Below are 18,382 nucleotides of genomic sequence, written 5' to 3' on the forward strand. Positions count from 1 at the left end.
GTACATTTTATACATATCTCCGTACAATTTTTCAATTTTTCTATACATATTCTGTACATTGTTACCTGTATATACGAACTTGGCCGAACATTCTCCTTCAGGAATTTTCTGGTAGAGAGCAGAATTCATGGTTCCATCAATGACAGCCATCCAGGTCCTGAAGCAGCAAAGCAGCCCCAGTGAGACATGCAGGTCTTTAGATGTTGTTTGGGTTCTTTTGTGACCTTCTGAAAGAGTCACAGATGCACTGTTGGAGTAAATGTGGTAGGCCAGCCAACTCTGAAAAAATTCACCACTATTCCAAGTTTTCTCTTTTGTGGATAATAATGGATCTTTAACCCTTTCCAGACTGATAAATGTCAGTGACTTAATTTCTCATCTCTTTTCTAATAACTTCATTTAACTAGAATTAACATTTCATTTACAAGTGTGAACTGGACAAAAACAACACTAAAATACATACAATTTTACAAATTATGAAAGATCAATGATCATCACATTATATAGAAAGAAAGAAGTCCAATAACATATTCACAGAGTAGTAAAATAATTCATCCATATAATATTAAACATTTGTTTAAAATGTTTGGGTTTTTTTGTTTGTTTTTTTTAATGTGCTTAATCACAGTTAAATCATGTTCTTATGATTTCATGGGTAGGGGTCAAATTACTTTTCCTCACAGAGCAAGGTAGGTGTGGATAGCCCCCCCCCCCCCCCCCAATAATTAAAATAATAATTTAAAAACTGAATTTGGTATCTACTTGTGTTATCTTTATCTTATATTAAAATGTGTTTGATGGTTTGAACATAAGTTTGCCTTATCCTCCTCTAGCTCCCCCAACTGTTTCATCCATCTTGAAATGTAAAATTAAAAATAAATACACAATAATAATAATAACAACATAATATGTTTATTTTAACATGCCATTCAGGTCATATACAGACCAAAAAATGTCTATAAGCCTGACATTAGATAAATGAATTAAACGTTTGCCATTAATTCATTAAAGTAAAAAAAGAATTTGGAATTTGCTTTAAATTGTTACCACCTTACAAATTTCAAGCTTTCCTCTTTCATTGTGTTTTTGTTTGTTTGTTTTTCGAGAAGCCCCAGCACGCTATTTACTTTTGAATCTGGCATATATATTTTTTTACATTTATTTATTTATTTATTTTTGGTAGTGGAAAAAATATTATATTTTATACTGTCAAACTTCTAGGTTTTTTTTTTTAAATATCTTGTTAAAAAATAATTTAAAGATTCAGGGAGCGTGTCTGACAGGCAGCCTTGTAGGTCAGCTTCCCCAACGCACATCGATTTGACATGGAGATGCCCTGAAATCTCCCGGCTGCTGGCTCCAGGTGTAGCGGGTTGCAGTGATTCAGATTCCACCACTAGAGTTCTCCCTGTGGCTCCGCAGCTCCGCTCGGCTCCGTCTGCCCCGTGTTTACCTCTTAGCCAAGCTGGACACAGACCTTCACCAACAGACCCCAGTAGCTCGAAAATTACTGATGTAAGCTGACTCGAGTCCAATCCTCAACGGATTTTCTGCAGCGCTTTGTGCTTGTGACACGGAGGCGGAGGTGAGTTTTATTTTATTTTAATTTTTTGAATCCTGGAGAAAATGGCTCAGGCTCTGTGTGACAACACTGCGGCTAGCTAGCCAGCAACTACATGCGCTAACGCCGTTAGCTTAGCCGTGGCTTCTTTTCCTGTCCCCGTGATGGAGGACTGTGAACATGGCGCCCTTCAAAATAAACGAGTAGGTAACTAGTTAGCCTAGTTTGTGGCGACCAAGCACAGTGTGTGCTCCCACTCCCAGTCTGTTGCCGTGGTTGTGAATCTCACCAATGTTTCCTGTAAAGCTGGCATGTTTTAGCTGCCCATCAGCTAACGCTAGCTGCGTAATAGTTTACTAGCTTCGCTGATTAAATCTACCCATAACGATCGCATGGCCGACAATCACCTATTATTGTTATGTACTTTTCTGGTATTTAGGTTATCTCGCATTTAGTCTACAATGTAATCGAGCTGGTTTGAGTTCACTGGGGGGAAAGCTGACTTTTTGTCCTGACAAGCTTTGAGTTGGACATTAGCCAGCCTGCTAGTGGCTAAAGTGAGCTCCTTCAATTGCAGTGTCCGTGGCCTGCCGCGGCTGTCTTTGTTGCTGACGGTACAAGTTATGACAAGTGTGTTCTTTAAATTAAATATTATATGCGCGGCTTATTGTAATCACTGTGTGGTAATGCATTAGTTTTATCCGGGGATCCTCCGCTAGCTTTTATTATGACCCGCTTGCTGTTAGCGGGCTAACGGTAAATGGCAGAGAGTCGTGCTAAAATGTTTAGACAGCGTTGCCCTCTTTAAACCCTGGAGCCCGTCAAGTGGATTTAATCGGCGTTTTAACCAGTGGGTATGATTGTCTACTTGGCGTAACGTCAGGTGGGGCTGTCAGTTTTCTAGTGAGGGAACAGCAGCGTGGTGTGTCGTCTTTGTTTACCGCGAGAGCCACGAAACCCACTCAGCCTGGGCTGGCTGTCTGCTAATTGGGCTCCTGGGTCGCACACCTTGCTTAATTGATGTGTGAGCACGCCGGCGTGCAGAGCCGCCCGTCCTGTCGTCACGCGGTGTGATCTCAGGAGAGGCGCAGGCTGAACGGAGGAAACGAGGGCATCATTGCACAGGTGGCACCCGTTCACACCGACTGCGCTTGACACAGAATAGGGTAGCTCACATTACTCAGTGTCACCTCATTTTGTTTTGCCTTTAGCTATGGTGTGATGCCGGGTTGCGTTTCCCTGTATTTGAATGTGAACATCAGAATATTTGCACACTTTCTGTGTTTCACTATCAGAATCCACATAAAACAAAAAACAGTTTTTTCTCTTCAACATTGCAAAAAATTCACTGTTTTAAAAAATGTTACTTTAAGTTTAAAATTGTTTTTAGTCGAGTGTTACACAAACACAAATTAAGGTGTAAAATCCAGATTATTTTTTGATTTTTAACCATTTTCCAACACTGCTTTGTTTTAGTGTGTGTGTGTGTGTGTGTGTGTGTGTGTGTGTGTGTGTGTGTGTGTGTGTGTTTTAAGCCACATTTTGTGCCAGAGGAAAAAAGAACAAAGAAACGGTTTTTAAATCCCTTTATTACACTATTTGCAAAATTGACTGGCAACAGGTGAGCTCTGGCCACTGATATCAGTAAATATCACAGGCTAAGGTTATTTATTTTAAATTTCAGTTTTGTTTTGTTTTTAATATAAAATAAAGTTGTAGAAACACTTGCCAGTAGCATTTTGTGGACTCCAGATGTGTCTATAGTAGGTGCTTCATGTGATCTGGTTTTGCAATATTAAAAACATCAGCTCTGTATTTTTAAGAAGCCACACTCAGAGCAGTAACATCAGACTCTCACGCCTAATGACTATGACTGACTATGACCGATATATGCACCGTTGCATTGTCACAGACAATGTTTTTGCATTGTTTGTGCTGATTTGAACTGAATCTGCATTTATTTTTAGGTGGTTTGTTTGTTTGTTTTGCTCCCAACAACAAATATGCGGCTTGTTCTTACGTGCTTTCGACATAAACCACGGTCCATTCTCTCATGAGAAAGGAGTGAGAATTAACATCGTCTGTCGACATCTGTCTCAGCCTCTTCTACCACAAAGTGCACTAAAGCCGAGCGTCTTCGTTCATGTTAAAATTCTTTGAGTAGTATTATGGTTAGCTTTTGGCTGTGGTTTATGAAAGTGACATCTTAAGTTTCACGGATGGCTAAGAGGAGCACCGCATAAAATTGGATTTGAATTTTTTAAGATATTTAGGGTAGGCCAGGCCTGTGCACCATTTTAAGGAGTCAGCCTAACCAGTATTATTCAGAACCTTCTGAAGAGTTAATTTACTTTCAGGAGAAATTAATTGCATTTAAAACTGAAGTAGTGACTGCATGTGCTTTTAAAACAAACCACATTGGCATATATCTCGTCTTCATAAGCAATTAGCTTTTGTTCCTGCAGAAAAACAAAGATCATAATATTTTCTTTCAGTTATATTTGTTCGTACTGTAAAATAAAATCAGGGTTTAATTAAAGTAACTGTAAGGTGTATTTACATTTTTAGGTAGATTTATGCTTGTGTAAGCATTTTTAAAAATGTTGTAAAAATATAGCTGCCATGTTTCAGCTTTCATTAGAAAGAAGAACAAAAGTTTTGGCTTTTTTTTTTTAAAAAAAAAAACCAAACAAACATTGGTACAAGCTTTTTCCTCTTAAACATTGAGATGAGATGGAAGGAGGAACAATGTTTTCTTCTAAGTAACACGTCTGTCCTGATAGTCCAGTTTATGCTGATGAAAATCAGAGGTTTGGATATGCATCAGAAACTTGTTACTGTTACTTGAAGCATTTCCTTTATCAGAGTTTTTAGTGACGTCTTTAATGTGGAGGACGTATGTGGTCCGAATACTTGGGTAAAACTATTTGTGAGGTATGAGGTGATGCCTCAAGTATCATAAATCACCTGTGTAATGTCTTGAAGGAGAGTCGCGCAGGATTCTGCACAATCTTTGGTTTTAGTTATCTGTCATCGCCCCTGGTGACTATCAGGTGATCTGAAACTATGCAACCATTTGTAAAGAAAACATTGTGTCTCTATCAGGTAAAATGTAAACTTGTGCTTTGCTGCTTTTGTGATGATTTACTAGTTTTAATGTCAGCAAGGCCTAAATAAAAAATTTCACCAGAGGAAACATTTGTTAGAGGCAAATAAAAAAAAAAATAAATAAATAAATAATAAATTTAAAAAAAATTTTAAAAAATCCTCTCCTGATATTCAACTTCAAATTAATTTATTATAGATTTACACCTGTGTATAACTTGTCCATGAATGACAAAAAGTTGTGTGTATTCGTTACGTTCACCTTTTGCTCATAGTTGGAGAAGATTTACAATAACTGTCCAAACCATAATGAATGCAAGTTAATTTGTTTAATCGCTTACCCGACCAGTTTACCTGGTAAGAAAAATATTCTGTCTTATGAGGTAAACAGAGACAACTGTTTATATTAGTTTCTGTATTATTTCTGCTGTCCAATCACTGGCAGCATGTCTCATGTATTAAGGGAGTTACCACAGGTGTTACAGTCACAAACAACACAACCACTGGAATTATGTAACTTGTAATAATCCCAAGTCTTTCAAGGTTTTCTAAGACTGGGTGATTAATCATATTTAAAAATTTCAGTTACAGTTTTTGGCTTGAAAGCTTGGATTTATTTTCTTTATATGCCCCCCCCAATATATTTGTTTCTGACTGAGGTTATATTAAAATTCAATAAAGTCCCCTAGAAAAAGATTTATTTTTCTAGACCAATAAATGCTTGATGTTGATGAAATTATTGAATAATCATGTTAAATAATCAGCAGTTCATTTCTGTTATACTCGTGATTGAGATTTTTGCCATGTTGGAGCAGTCTGTGTGCATCTTTGTATTTTGTTTACCGGTAAGTTTCTTTTCATTCATTAAACAAAAGCAAAATAACTGCTGATCAATATTTTTTTTCTTTGTTTCTTACAGTTGTCATGAATAAGGAAATCATGTCACGTGTGGTGAAGAAGAGGCAGGCGGACCCAAAGGTCGTCCAGTATGTCTGGGAGGCCATCGAGGTCATACGCAACCAGAAACAAATCGCAAACATGGACAGGATCTCAAAGTAAGTCCACTGCAGATAACACGGATGTAGTAATGTTGTTTATGAACATAAATGGCTGTGTTTATTAAGAGATCTAAACGTCACATTAAAGTTTAACAAGTTTTAGAAACTCCAGGAGCCCTGAAACCTGTATGTGCTCATGTGTCTGAACAATGAACCGTCAGCTCCCCAGTCAGTGTTTTAGGTAATTAAAAGCAGAGTGTGAAGACATTTTATCCCCTTAGGTCATCACTGTGCTAACATGTCATCACTCGAACTACCCTCATGTTGATATGGTGAGCTGTTTGAATCATTTCTCTGGTTTGGTTCTTTGATGTTCCAGGGTGACCGATATTTGAAGCTCTTAGAAAAACTCTTCCTACTTCATGAATCTTAATCTAGAAAGATTAAGATTGTTGTTTGTGGCAAAATAATTATCATCAACATAACAGATGCTTTTGTGCAGTTGTCGTTAATGTTGCCTTTGGCTTGTTATCGTATTCAAATGAGCACCATTTATCCTTGTGGGATGCCCTTGAGGGATTGTTCTTCATGTTTGTTTTTGAATTCATTTTAAATGTACCCAAAATTAAATACCTCATACCTGTAATCACTTTGATCTACAGCTACAAGCCGTAATTATGTGTTTTGGTTTAATCAGTTTCAAAATGTAAACAGTGAAAACTGCCTAGACCAAGATGATGTTCTTAAAACAATTATTTTTAAACTGTCACATTCAAGAGCCTGCTTGGTGAACAACTGCGTCATTCAGGGATAGGTGGACTAATCAGTTATTATTGTAATAGATTCGGGTCTAGTTTGATGTCTATTAGGACTGTGCAGCATTTAGTTTTTAATCATTATAGTTTGTTTGTTTTTTTCATGTGTTACATCAAAGATTTCTACTCTAAAGCTTTGTCGTGTTTCTGCTTATTACGCTCTGAGTCAGGCAGCTCTGTCTGCAGAGAGCGAGACAGACTCCTGCTTCAACAATGAGTAATGAATCAAAGTTTACTTTTAACTATATCTTACATATATCCTCAAACTTCAGTAATGTATGTGTGGCAGCAGTTTCTAAAGTTTGATTTGTGGAAATAATACAATAAATATAAAAGCCTGTTGATTTCTGACTGGCTTTGCCATTTTAACATGTTGATCCCAGTCTTAACTGATTCACAAGTTATATAGTAACACTAATTAACTGAGGCAGTGGTAGACAAGCACCTTCCATGTTTTGTGACAAACCAGTTTTGAGAGCAGAGTCTAGTGCCTTTGTGTTTAAGTAGTTTTCTTGCTGAAAAAGGCTCTCACTTAGGTCATAAAGCAGTGAAAATGTTCTTAATGCGGTGTGCGCTTGATTTGATGTGCGTATTTACGATGATTAAAATCTGTGTTGCTTCTGTCTGTATCCTCAGTTGTGCACGGCTTTAGTTTCGGTGTTGGTTTCAGGGTTGGACGGGTGTAGCAGGCGCCTATCTGAGTGGGGCGTGTCTGCTACAACCTACTTTAGTTGAGTCACTGAGCATCCCTTTATACATCCATATTTTCAGGGAAAAATAACTAGAAGATAAGTATATTATTCATTGCAACTAATTATTGAGGTGATTCAATGGAAGGTAAAAAAATTGCACTAGTATAAAATTCAAACAGTAAAAACTGAGCAGTTTAACTGAAGAGGTGAAACATTGTTTATGTATGTGAACAGTTGACCACGTTTTTCACATCTCAAAAACATTTTTAATATCACTGAAATGTTGCTGTGTCTAGGAGTGCTAGGTGCAATGTGTTCCAAAGTAATGCATTACTGTAAGCACCTTATGTGTTTCAGAAGAGTTGCTGTACTAAATTCAGTCATCAGTCACAATTACACCATTACTTTACAAACGTTCTTCAATTATCTGCATTCTGAGTAAACAGGAAAAAAATTCAAACATGTCTTCTTCCTGTGCACTTGGCTATAATCAGCTGGAGTGCAGATGTAGACATTGTTTTTATTTTCATTTCACAAAAAGTTTAAACTGCGCCAAGGACAGAAAACAGATTTTGGACTTTCTGTAAGCCAATGGATGAAATGGCACAGAGACTGTGCTGTTTACAGAGTGCGGCTAGTATCATAAACTGTATGGGCGCCACTGTCGGCCTTCAAGGTTAATATTCACACACCTGTGGAGAAAGTGCTTATGCACGGTTTAGGTGAGTGGTTGTATGGCGGTTGACTCTGACGAAGCGTAAATAGAGCGCGGTCATTTTCTAGATCAAAGCCGTGTAAAATCGTTCTGGTTCACGAGGCTGTCACGCATCTTATTTTTCCAGACAGGGAAGGATGCAGCTGCTGTCTGCCAGGGCAGGGTCTCTGCACTAAAATACTAAAACCAATAGTAAACACCTGTTGAACATCAGTAAAACATGAACAATTAGTTTAAGTGGCTATTATTTCTGATAACTGTCTAGTACGGTCCTTTGTTGTGACATCGTTCAAGTTGGTTTCGTATAATCGACTAAAGTACGAGTCCCGGTTGGTATTGCACACCCCTAGTCTGGTATTGTTGTTTCTATTTCACGGTTTGTTTTCTCAAGCTGCAAAGGCAAAGCTTTGGGTGTTGTGTTGGACTCTGTTTATACTCGAAGGCAAACCAGACATGGATCAATACCTTGATTGGCAGCTGTTAAGTTCTGACAGACTCCAGCTGCTGCTCACTCATTGCCGTTCTCGCCATGTGGTCAGCCCTCCCTCTAATTGCTTTGCTCCTGCTGTAGAAACCTCGAATCTGCAGCAGGTTGGGGTCACGACGCTTTAACCATCTTGGTTTTTATCTGCTGCAAGAATTTCACATTTTTCAGACTATGCAAATTGATGACAAATCACCCAAAGCAGACCTTGCTGATCAGTCATTCCTTTCAGTTGGCGGATGGAGCACAGACTCAATGAAACACTTGGCACATCTCTTTTCAGCAAGTTGGCGAGCACCTTGGGACCTGGCGGCTTGCCAAATGAATACTGGCGGCGAATGGGTGTTGTCATGGTAACGGCAAGCACTGGCATGCAACGGATAGCACCAGCTTTCCTGTACAATCTCCCCTCTCTTTACAGCCCCACTGCAGCTTAATTTCACCATGTCGGCTTTGTGGCTATAAAGGTGATGGGTGATGTAGAAGGAGAACAAAGTTGGTGAGGCAGAGGCTAATCTTTAACCAGCCTATCAGGCAGCTCAGAATCAGTTACATATTAACCAACCTAACTGCTAACATTAAATACCCAAAATATGGGTTACTGTTAAATTTATAAAAATTTAGATCAATAGAATAAAAACAATCTAGCAAAATTGTATCTGTTAAAATAAAGAAAAAAACAATAAAAGATGCATTCCTTTGAATTCTTTGCTTTTGGTGTCTTTAATTGCTGTAAAATCTTTATATAAAATCCATGTCAGTTTGTTTGCCAACTTAACCAAACAAACGTACACTGGAATGGGCTGGTAATTAAATCCAGGTGTGACTAGTCACAGATCGGCAAAGCTGGAGGGACGAGAGCTGGAATGATTTGTGGATGAGATCTCTTAATCTGCAACTATGTTGTTAATCTGACGACCGTTTTGTGCTTTATGCCAAAGCACCAAGCATTAGATGGTTCCATCTTTTTAATTGTGAATGTTTGCTGGCTGATTTATGTTTCAATGTTGCCTTGTGTTTTGACTCATTTGTGTGACAAATGAGTCAAAACTGTTTAAAAACTGTTATCTTACATTTTAATTGACAAAATGACTGAAGTCAAAAGGGATTAAAGGAGCTGAATAAATTAAGCTTTTACTTTTCATATTGTTCTATAGTAAAAATTGGACTAATTGCACTTATGCATTGCAGATTTTAAGTTGGAAAAAACCTTTAACTTGTCATCCTGCAACAGCATACATTTGATGCAATTTGAGATTAAAACTCGGCGAACTTAACAGGAAAAAAGTTGTTTATTTTTAAGTGCTGCGGTTTGGAGGACGATGGTGTAGAGAGACAAAGATATAAGTAGAACTGTCATGTAGTCAGTAGAGCTTCCGCTATCCTGGTCAGAGGACTCTTGTACATTGATTTCAGATCCTTTGGTAATACTCTCTGACTTGTATTCACTATCTATCCCCACCCCTGGGCCTATGCCAGCCGAACAACTCTTTCTGGAGGAAATCCTGTGGTCTGTCTGTTGGCTGACTGCCCCAGTAGACGATACATGACCTTGCTCGGAGAATTGTCCTACCAATCAGCAAGCAGCTGCAGGAATCAGCTTAGTAAATGTAAGCTCGTGAGAGGGGAAATTGATGAAAAAGTCCTTCTCTGCTTGCAATTTTAAGTACCACATGTATCCCTAATCTGTTTTCCGAAGATTGTAAATCAATTTTTGTAGCTCTGGGGTTTTGTTGGACAATTACAAAACAGTGAGACGGCTAATTTAAACATGGTGGAAAAATGCAGCCTCTTCAACGGATGTGTACACGACTTAGAGCTGGTTTAAAGGATGAGAAAGGTGTTGGTCTTTGTCACACCCAGCAGTAATAATCCAAGTATGTTTCTGCTGTGTTTTCCGCCTGCCTCACGTTTTAAATGTTCATCTTTAGCCAGCATTAAAAAGTGGCTGTCATTAGCACAGCTGCCTCTGATTTTTCTCAACTACATCTCCACTTCCGACTACGCAGGTACCTGAGCCGTGTGTTTGGCATGCATCCGAAGGAAACCGCCAGACAGTTGAGCCTGGCTGTGAAGGACGGCCTGGTGGTGGAGACCCTGACCGTTGGCTGCAAGGGCTCCAAGGCCGGCATCGAGCAAGAGGGATACTGGCTGCCTGGGGATGAGATGGTGAGCCCCCCACAATTTATCAAGTTCACAAGCAGTTGTGAATTTAATGTCTGAGTTTTGTGTTAATGGCCGCAAATAGAAAGTAGTAGTTGGGTCTGCACAGCTGAGTGTTGATCTAACTGATAGCTGACGCTTTTTAGCAGCCTGTAAGAGTTGGCAGATCGTATCGTTTCCTTACCAATCATTTTTAGTCCTGTGTTTTAGCTAGGGGAAAAAATCTCAATAATCCTATAAAACCTATTAAAGCCATTGTCTATAATGAAAATATTTGCTGGTTTTTAGTAATGAAGTTACACCATGCACACATTACGTGTTTTACTATGTTCACAGATGATATACAGGCACTCTCTTAAGCAATAAGTGCCAAACAGCAGAGGTAGGTGGGTAGGAAGGAGTGGTATTTCAGACTAATACAAGGCTTCAATAATTATCGCTCAGCGTGCACGTGCAGAAAATACTTCATCAGCTTCTGCTGTCGTTTGCCTTGAGAAGGAAGCCATCTGCTGTGCAGTTTTATTGATATTCTTCTTTTGAAATTTTCAGTACTTGTTTTATTTCCCCAGTTAGTAGTGAGGAAGTATTTGCGGTGTAGTGATTCTTACAGTCAGTCTGTCATAGTATCTGTGCAGAGTGCACTATTTCAATTTATCACTGCCTGGGGAGAACCTTTGTGTATTTTTCCATCTGTATTTCAAAAGGTTGTGGTGTGCATTACTTTGCAAGTGCAAGTGGAAAAAAGTATTTTGTGGCTGTTTTAATCCTACTGTTTTTTTTCTTTAGGGTACAAAAACTGGCTGTATCAATGTCACACTTTACCTATTAAACAACATTAGCATCATCAGTCATGAGCGAGCTACAGTGAAACATAATGCAGGAAAAACACAAATCTGTGATTTGATCTGATAGGAAACTAAGTTTTCTACTTTTTCTAAAACAACTGTAACTTCCATGTGCTCCTGTAACAGTTCACACTGACTTCAGATTTAATAGAACAGGTTTATTTGTTATGATTGCAGACCAGAGAAGAGTCATGGAAACATAGAAAGCTTGCTAGATCTGGCTCTTTATATGTTGTGGGTCATCACAGAATACTTTTGTGAGTGGAGAAAGGCATGGGTCTCTAAGGGACATGACACTGGGGCTCCAGTGGAGCCCAGGTTATTTTAGCAGAAGGACTTTTAAACACTACTCTCTGAATCACTTGCAATCACAGGATCCAAAAGCCGAGGGAAGCAAGGTAAGGGCTGCATCGTTATTTTCAAATCCAGGGTTTGTTCTCCATTTGCTCCCCTCATTTTCCCCTCCTCTCAACTAACATCATTCTGTGAGAAATCAGTTCTGCCACATGCAGTGCAGTCGGGGATTTGAGTGAATCTTTTTAAGCAGGCTGCAGAAAAGCTAAACAGCATACAGTATGGTCTGGTTGGTGCAAAAGTTAGAAGCTGTTTAAAATGAGATTGAAAGCAAGAAATCGATTCTTTGTGCAATGCTTTTGACTGAGTCCACTTGCTGCACCGTAAATGAATTTATGCATCCAGTTTCCATTTGAAAATCCCTCTGCTTGCTGGCCTAGAGTTCAGCAGTAATCGCACTGCCAGACATTACATGCTGTCATTCAGTTATGCTGTGAAAAGCTTCATGAAAGTCCGTTGCAGCGCTGTGTCTGCGTGGCCAAATTTCTTGCGGAAGTGATCAGTGATCTTTATGAAATATGTGCTTGCTACTTATCTACAGGTGTGTTGTTGCTTGATTTTGATAACACAAAGTCTCCTGGTGTTTTTTTTTTTTTTTTTTTTTTTAAAAACCCAGCCGAACATACTAAAATATCAAGTTATGGCTTGAAAAGCAATTGGTGTTTAAACTCAATCAGATTCTCATGTGAGATGACAAGCAATGCTAGCAAAGCCGCAGGTTGGTAGCAAGCATTTGTGAGTTTGTAGTATTTTGGTCTTGGTAGTTGTAGTTCTTCTAAGAACAGTGTGCTCTGCTGTGGTCTTAACTTCTGTCTGGCATGCTTATTTTCTTTTCTTTTTTGTTTTCCTTCATTTTCAATTGATGAAGCAGTGGAGGTGGGGGTGGGAGGGGAGCTGGGTGATTATGGTTTGTGTGGTTGTGCTCTTTAGTTTCCTCCGTGCCTGCTGCTAATAACATGGCCGACTGGTTCTTTCAGGTTAGTAATCACTCAGCGGACAGACCAGAGTTTGAATGTGAGCAGCACTCTGAAGCAGGGCCTAGATGGAGGCCAGTTCTCCCACTGCAGGTGCTTGGATTCAGTCCAGCTGGCGTGAGCTGTGTCCTCTGGTTGACCTCAAGATTATTTGGTCCTCTAACAGATAACCATGGCATTTGCACAACAACATAACTTTCAAAAATAGCACAACCAAGTTCTTTAAAAAAAAACTAACAAAGTTCAGTTTTAAAAGCGTTCCCTCAAGCCAGGCTGGATTAAATCCAGGTTCACCTGATCTTCCAGGGTCAATTTTATTAAACGTCCCCTAAATGCTTGTTGATTATTGAAAGTTTGGTTATTAAACTGACTTAAATCTACTCATTTGATGCATGGTAATGAACATGATGTGATGTATTGATGCACTTTGACAGTAGTTACACACTGTAAAAGAGAGTCTACATGCACATTATTTCATTGCAGCCACTAACCCATTATTTTGACATCGTTCAGTGAGTTTCGCTGCTCAAACACTGTTTTCATTCTTTAGATCCTCCCGAGCGATTTTCCTTTGTTTTTGAAACTTTATTGAAAGCTCTACAGGCCTCTGAGTGGATATGCTCTTTGATGAGTTTCTTTACTGTGCATAAACACTGTAACTAACATCACTGAGTGCAGGGTTTGCCGTGGTGCTTAAGGGTGGGCCATCTCACATACAATTAATACACACAGGAAATGAAACACTTGACACCAAAAGAGAGGCTATTTAATGATGTGTCAAGATAAACATTTTTACCATCAAAGATTTTAACAAACAACTTGAAGTGAACAATAGAATAACTTTATAGAAGGATAAGATTTAATATTTGATGTGTCAGTGCTATTAACCTCCTAGGACCTGGCGTCCACATATGTGGACATCACATTTTGGGTTATTTAGACCAAAATACTCAGTTTTGCTCTACTAAGTAAGTGGCCTGATATCCACTTACGAGGACATTATACTGCTACTGTTCTATCGGAATTTTAAACGAATATCCTCATATGTGGCTCTCATTTTTCTTAGAAACAAAAATCAGGTATTAAAAAAAACCTGGTAATTCTTTGTTTTTACATTCATCGGGCCCCAATCAGCCCAAATATCAAAGAGAAATCAAAAATGCATGCCGTGGAAGAGTTCGGGTCTTAGCAGGTTAAATATGTTTATTTGTGAGATTTTAATTACTTAGGTGGGCAAGTAGCCATTGTTGCAGTGTTGCCTCCCTAGCAAGGTTTAAAATGTCTGCATGCTATAAACTGCTCTGATAGTTGGAAAAACTGAAAAACTCAAACTTAGTGCTTCTCTCTGAGAATAAACATTTTACTTGGGCCTGTGGGGGGAGAGAGTGGATCAGAAATGCTAAATGACTTTGTTCGTCATAGCAACACAGACATTTTTCATTCACAGATATTCTTATTGAGCTTCACTGAGTTTGATGCGAGCTAGCTTAACATGGTAACATATGTAACAAAAGCCACTGCTTAGCTAACCAGCGTTAGCAGGCTTTGATCCTCTGAGGCGCTGAAATGGAGATAAATTATCTCAGTTAGCTCATTATTGTGTTAGTTGCTTTAACTGGGGCAACCAAAAAAAAAAACATCAGCAGTGCAAACCCTTATCAGGGTTTTCTACCCAACTAGGTAGTTACAACTACCTATTCAGTTGTCACTATCATCAGGCAGCCGTACAAACCATAGCTACTTGCCATTGCAGTAATGGTGGTACTGCTCAATGGCAAACAAAAATGCCCACTGATAGTGCTGTAGTGATGGATCTGTGTTTGTAGGCTGGGAGTAAAGCCTTACAATGGAGATGAATCCTGGAGTTGTTTTTTGTGGGTCACAATAAGGCATGCTAGCCCTGCTGCTCGACCTTGCCCGGCTCTCTGGAGTGTCCCAGCTTGACACTGACAGTACAGAGCTGTTAACCAGAGTAAAGCTAAAGGCAGCCAACTCTCACTGCCTCGGTTCTTCCTCTATCGCTCTCAAAGCCCTCGCCTTGGCAGCTTATAGTCGGGGCACATTTCTCCTTCCAAAAAGCAAAGAAGCGCTTCACGGTTAAGAGAAGTCTGTGATTGGAACTCATAAAAAGCTTTTTTTTTTGGGGGGGGGGGGGGGGGTTGAACTTTGGCTAAGCACAGTTTTATAGTCGTATCTCTATCTTCGTGTTGGTGTTGCCGAGTCTGTATTCAAACATTGTTATTGTAATAATATCTATTGTGCTTGGGCCCAAATCTGTCCGCACTTCTGTTAAAAGTCACTTTGCTGAAACCACAGACGTCGTGTCCTTGGCTCACAGAGCTCTGGCTTTTTGAAGTCGGCCACTTGTCTTTCATCAGACAGTCCAACAATAGTGAAGTGGCTCTTGACACTCAGCAGAACACAAGCACCATCTCTCTGTTTTTCAAGTGTTTGTGTGGGTGAAGAGACTATTACGCTTTAGAAGTCCTTTGACGAATCGGTGCATGGATTTTTAGAGTGTGTTTATGTCTACACGGACTTAAATTTTGAACCCTCCTTCAGTTCTGAGGTTGTACTTCATGTGAGCTCATTTTGTTCCCAGATAAACTTTGGACGAAAATATGTGGTCTGACCACGATCACTGCTACGTATGGTGAGATACTGTATGTGCCTGAAATGGCAATGTAGATGCGCAGTATGAATTTGAAGACAAGGACAATTTTTGTAAGTTTGAATCTGTGCATTACCACTGTGGGTTTAAAGCGAAGCAAGCGAGATGTGATAGACGGACTCTCGGCTTTAATTCAAGGGGTTCATTGAAAATTATGCTCCCCCCCCCAAAATCTTAAATTTTTGTTCTTTAAAGAATTTTTCAATTAATGATTTAATTTATTTTCAGCCCTGTTAAACACGCCATCAGATTTGTTCATAGATTTATTTATTTTTTTAATGAATAAAATCATAAAAACAGCAATTACATTTTGTAATTAATTTGTGTAATCAGCTATTAAATTATTCCAATCTTTTTTTAAAAAAACGGATGTAAGTAAAACCTGAGGATCACTTTCTGACTTTCTTTCCTCGTCTCCTTTGAGTTTGTACGTCCTCAGTTCCTTATTTTATTCGAGTTCGAGGAAATACGACAACATCTCGATTTGGAGCCTTATTTTAAACGTCAATTAATAATGATGTATGGCATAACAACATTAGGGCTCCTTTGTTTGTTTGTTTTTTTGCTAGTTGATATACATTCTTATTTACAGTTACAGATGGAGAACAGTATTTAATTGCTTAAACAAACAGTTGATCATAAAAATCGCTGATAACTAGAACAGCTTATTCATAAAGTCTTCTTCCAACACTAATATATTTGTTTTAAACTTCACCAGTAAAAAGATTTCTGCAAAGGATTGAGCTGTTCATCCTCAGTTGTAACTCCTTCAGTGAGCCTAATGTCCTTTTGCTTCCCTGGCTCCTACAGATGAGTTTTAGGGATTAGGATATACTTTGATGCAGAGAGATAGATCTGAAGGTCCGAAAGAGATGCTTTAAAAAAAAAATAGAGAAATGCGAAAAGCCTCATTTGTCCTGCAGGTTTTTTATGGCTAGTTTCATCCCCTTTATGAAGCAGCGGGTTACACTCCTGCACTTTTGATTTTTGTTACCATCTTTTGTTTAAAGACTTGTCAGGATTATTTAGGAAAATGCGTTCTTAAGAAGATTTTCTTCAGTGTTGAGCAAGCAGAAGGCAAACAGACCTCATCAGAAACTCTCTACTACTTTGTCATTGCTGCAGCTATTAGCCAGTGTGCTTCACCCCCCTGAAAACCTAAACTATAGCAGCACATGGAGAAGAAATCAAGAGAAACAGAAGTGCTGTTTTTGGGTTTTGTTTTTTTTTTGGGGTTTCCTGTTTTTTTTGAGCTGCACTCAGTCACGACTCCTGCTGGACCCACTGTGTCGGCAAGGCTGTGAGTGGGAGGAGTTGGACTCTTGACAGGCTGATAAGTACGTGAATTTCTAGTGCTTTTACTTCCCGTCTCGGCGCAACTCAGTTGACCTGCTGAATGAAAAGGACCACAAAAAACCCAACCATGTGGTGATCTCTGTTTGTACTAGGATGAAAGAATGCTACGGATACGCCGTGGAATGCTCCTGCACATCATCCATTCACAGGCTGCTCTCTATGAACACAACTTTTAATTATAGTTCAATAAAAGCAGGAGGAAACTCCTTTCTGGTGACGTAGCAGGGGCTTCTTACTCGACAAAAATAACTTTCTCAAGTTATCATATGAAAAATAAAATCACCCTCAGTGGGTAACACAGTATTTTCTATTTTCAGACTTTTGAGCTAAAGCTGAGAATCTGCAGTCTGTGTCACAAATTGCCAGACTTGACTGTGTGTTACTTTTAGCAGGGAATAGAGGAGCGTCGGCTGGGTATTGGCTGATACAATAATATGGCTGAATTATATGGCAATAGCTGTATTGTGCAGTTCTACTTAAAGTCCCTCGCAGGGAAATGTTAAATGTACAATGCACATTTGCATAAGAAAACCAGATTACAGAGCATTGCAGAAACACGTTTGTGGTCTGTAACCTACTAATGAGGATTGATGCCCGGCCCCAAGGCTAGCCAGTAATTGCCGAGAGAAGTAGCAGGCATTCATTAAAATTTAGCAAACCACAAAAAAGCAATTAAAACAAAAGTTTTGAAAAGGAAAGGTTGACAAAAATAATTAATTTATAATTTAAGTACGCCAAATAAACCTTCACTACTTTAATATTAGCATTTGTGAAGCCTCTTTGTAGTTGTTCAGCAGCTCCATTGATTTATAGATAAACTTCATTTTTGCCCTGCCGCTTCCCTGTTTGCGTTTATCTAGGAACGATTGAATGATCCCCTCCCGTAGTGTGTTCATCACTCAGACCATTCACCACATTCACACCTTGTAGGAACTCGGCACAACCACTCTTTGTTTCTTTTCATTCTTGTATATCCACAAAAGAGGAAAAAAGGCTTGAAGGGCTCTTTCTGAAAATCAGCTTAACATATTTTCTGAGAGGAAAGATATTTCCCTCGTTTAGCTTTCCACCCAGATGATCTTGCTGATTCACACTTTGAATCATTGACCTTTTACTCAGCTATCACAAGGACAGTGTTATTTGTCCAAATTAGCTTTTTTTTGGCTAAATGACTTCACTGCTGATGCAGAGTGTGTCTCCATAATCAGATTCAGGATGAAAAGTTTTTTTCCATGCTATGTGAGGAAGTTTGGTCAGTGTGCATTTATAGAGGATTCCTGTAGAATTTCAATGAAATGATGTATTTGAAAGTTTCTGCTGCAATGCACTCGGGAAGTGAGTGTTCCTAATATTACAATCATACCACCAGCTATTCAGTCACATGTGCTAGAATCTATTTGCATATATTTTCTAGACATATCTGAACATGAGCAGCAAAAAAGCAGTAGACTATGTTACCTGTAGGTTACCAGTCAGTTTTTGTTCTTAGGGTTTATATCTGACCTGACTCCCTGTGTCCTCTAGCAATAACTTAAAAAAATTAAATATAAAATCAAAGGTGAGTCACATCGCAGACATCAAATCAGGAAAAGGACAAACAGGATCCATGTAGAAATCTTGATTACGATGGCACACTAAACCAGTATAAT

The 18,382-nt window shown here is 39.0% G+C and overlaps 1 protein-coding gene across 2 annotated transcripts in view; it reads left to right on the forward strand.

Annotated features, from left to right (window-relative positions):
* The first annotated feature begins 1,414 nt into the window (after window positions 1-1,414).
* Window positions 1,415-18,382, forward strand: part of zmynd11 (zinc finger, MYND-type containing 11) — a 30,439-nt gene continuing 13,471 nt past the window's right edge. For both annotated transcript variants that reach the window (XM_063463007.1, XM_063463008.1), the window contains exons 1-4: window positions 1,415-1,585; window positions 5,586-5,721; window positions 10,380-10,539; window positions 11,753-11,776. In XM_063463007.1, the coding sequence (XP_063319077.1) occupies window positions 5,591-5,721; window positions 10,380-10,539; window positions 11,753-11,776 (315 nt within the window). In that variant the 5' untranslated portion in view covers window positions 1,415-1,585; window positions 5,586-5,590. The remainder of the gene's footprint in view (window positions 1,586-5,585; window positions 5,722-10,379; window positions 10,540-11,752; window positions 11,777-18,382) is intronic.

The sequence above is a fragment of the Pelmatolapia mariae genome, linkage group LG18 (genome assembly GCF_036321145.2).
Source record: "Pelmatolapia mariae isolate MD_Pm_ZW linkage group LG18, Pm_UMD_F_2, whole genome shotgun sequence".
Classification (NCBI taxonomy): Eukaryota; Metazoa; Chordata; class Actinopteri; order Cichliformes; family Cichlidae; genus Pelmatolapia; species Pelmatolapia mariae.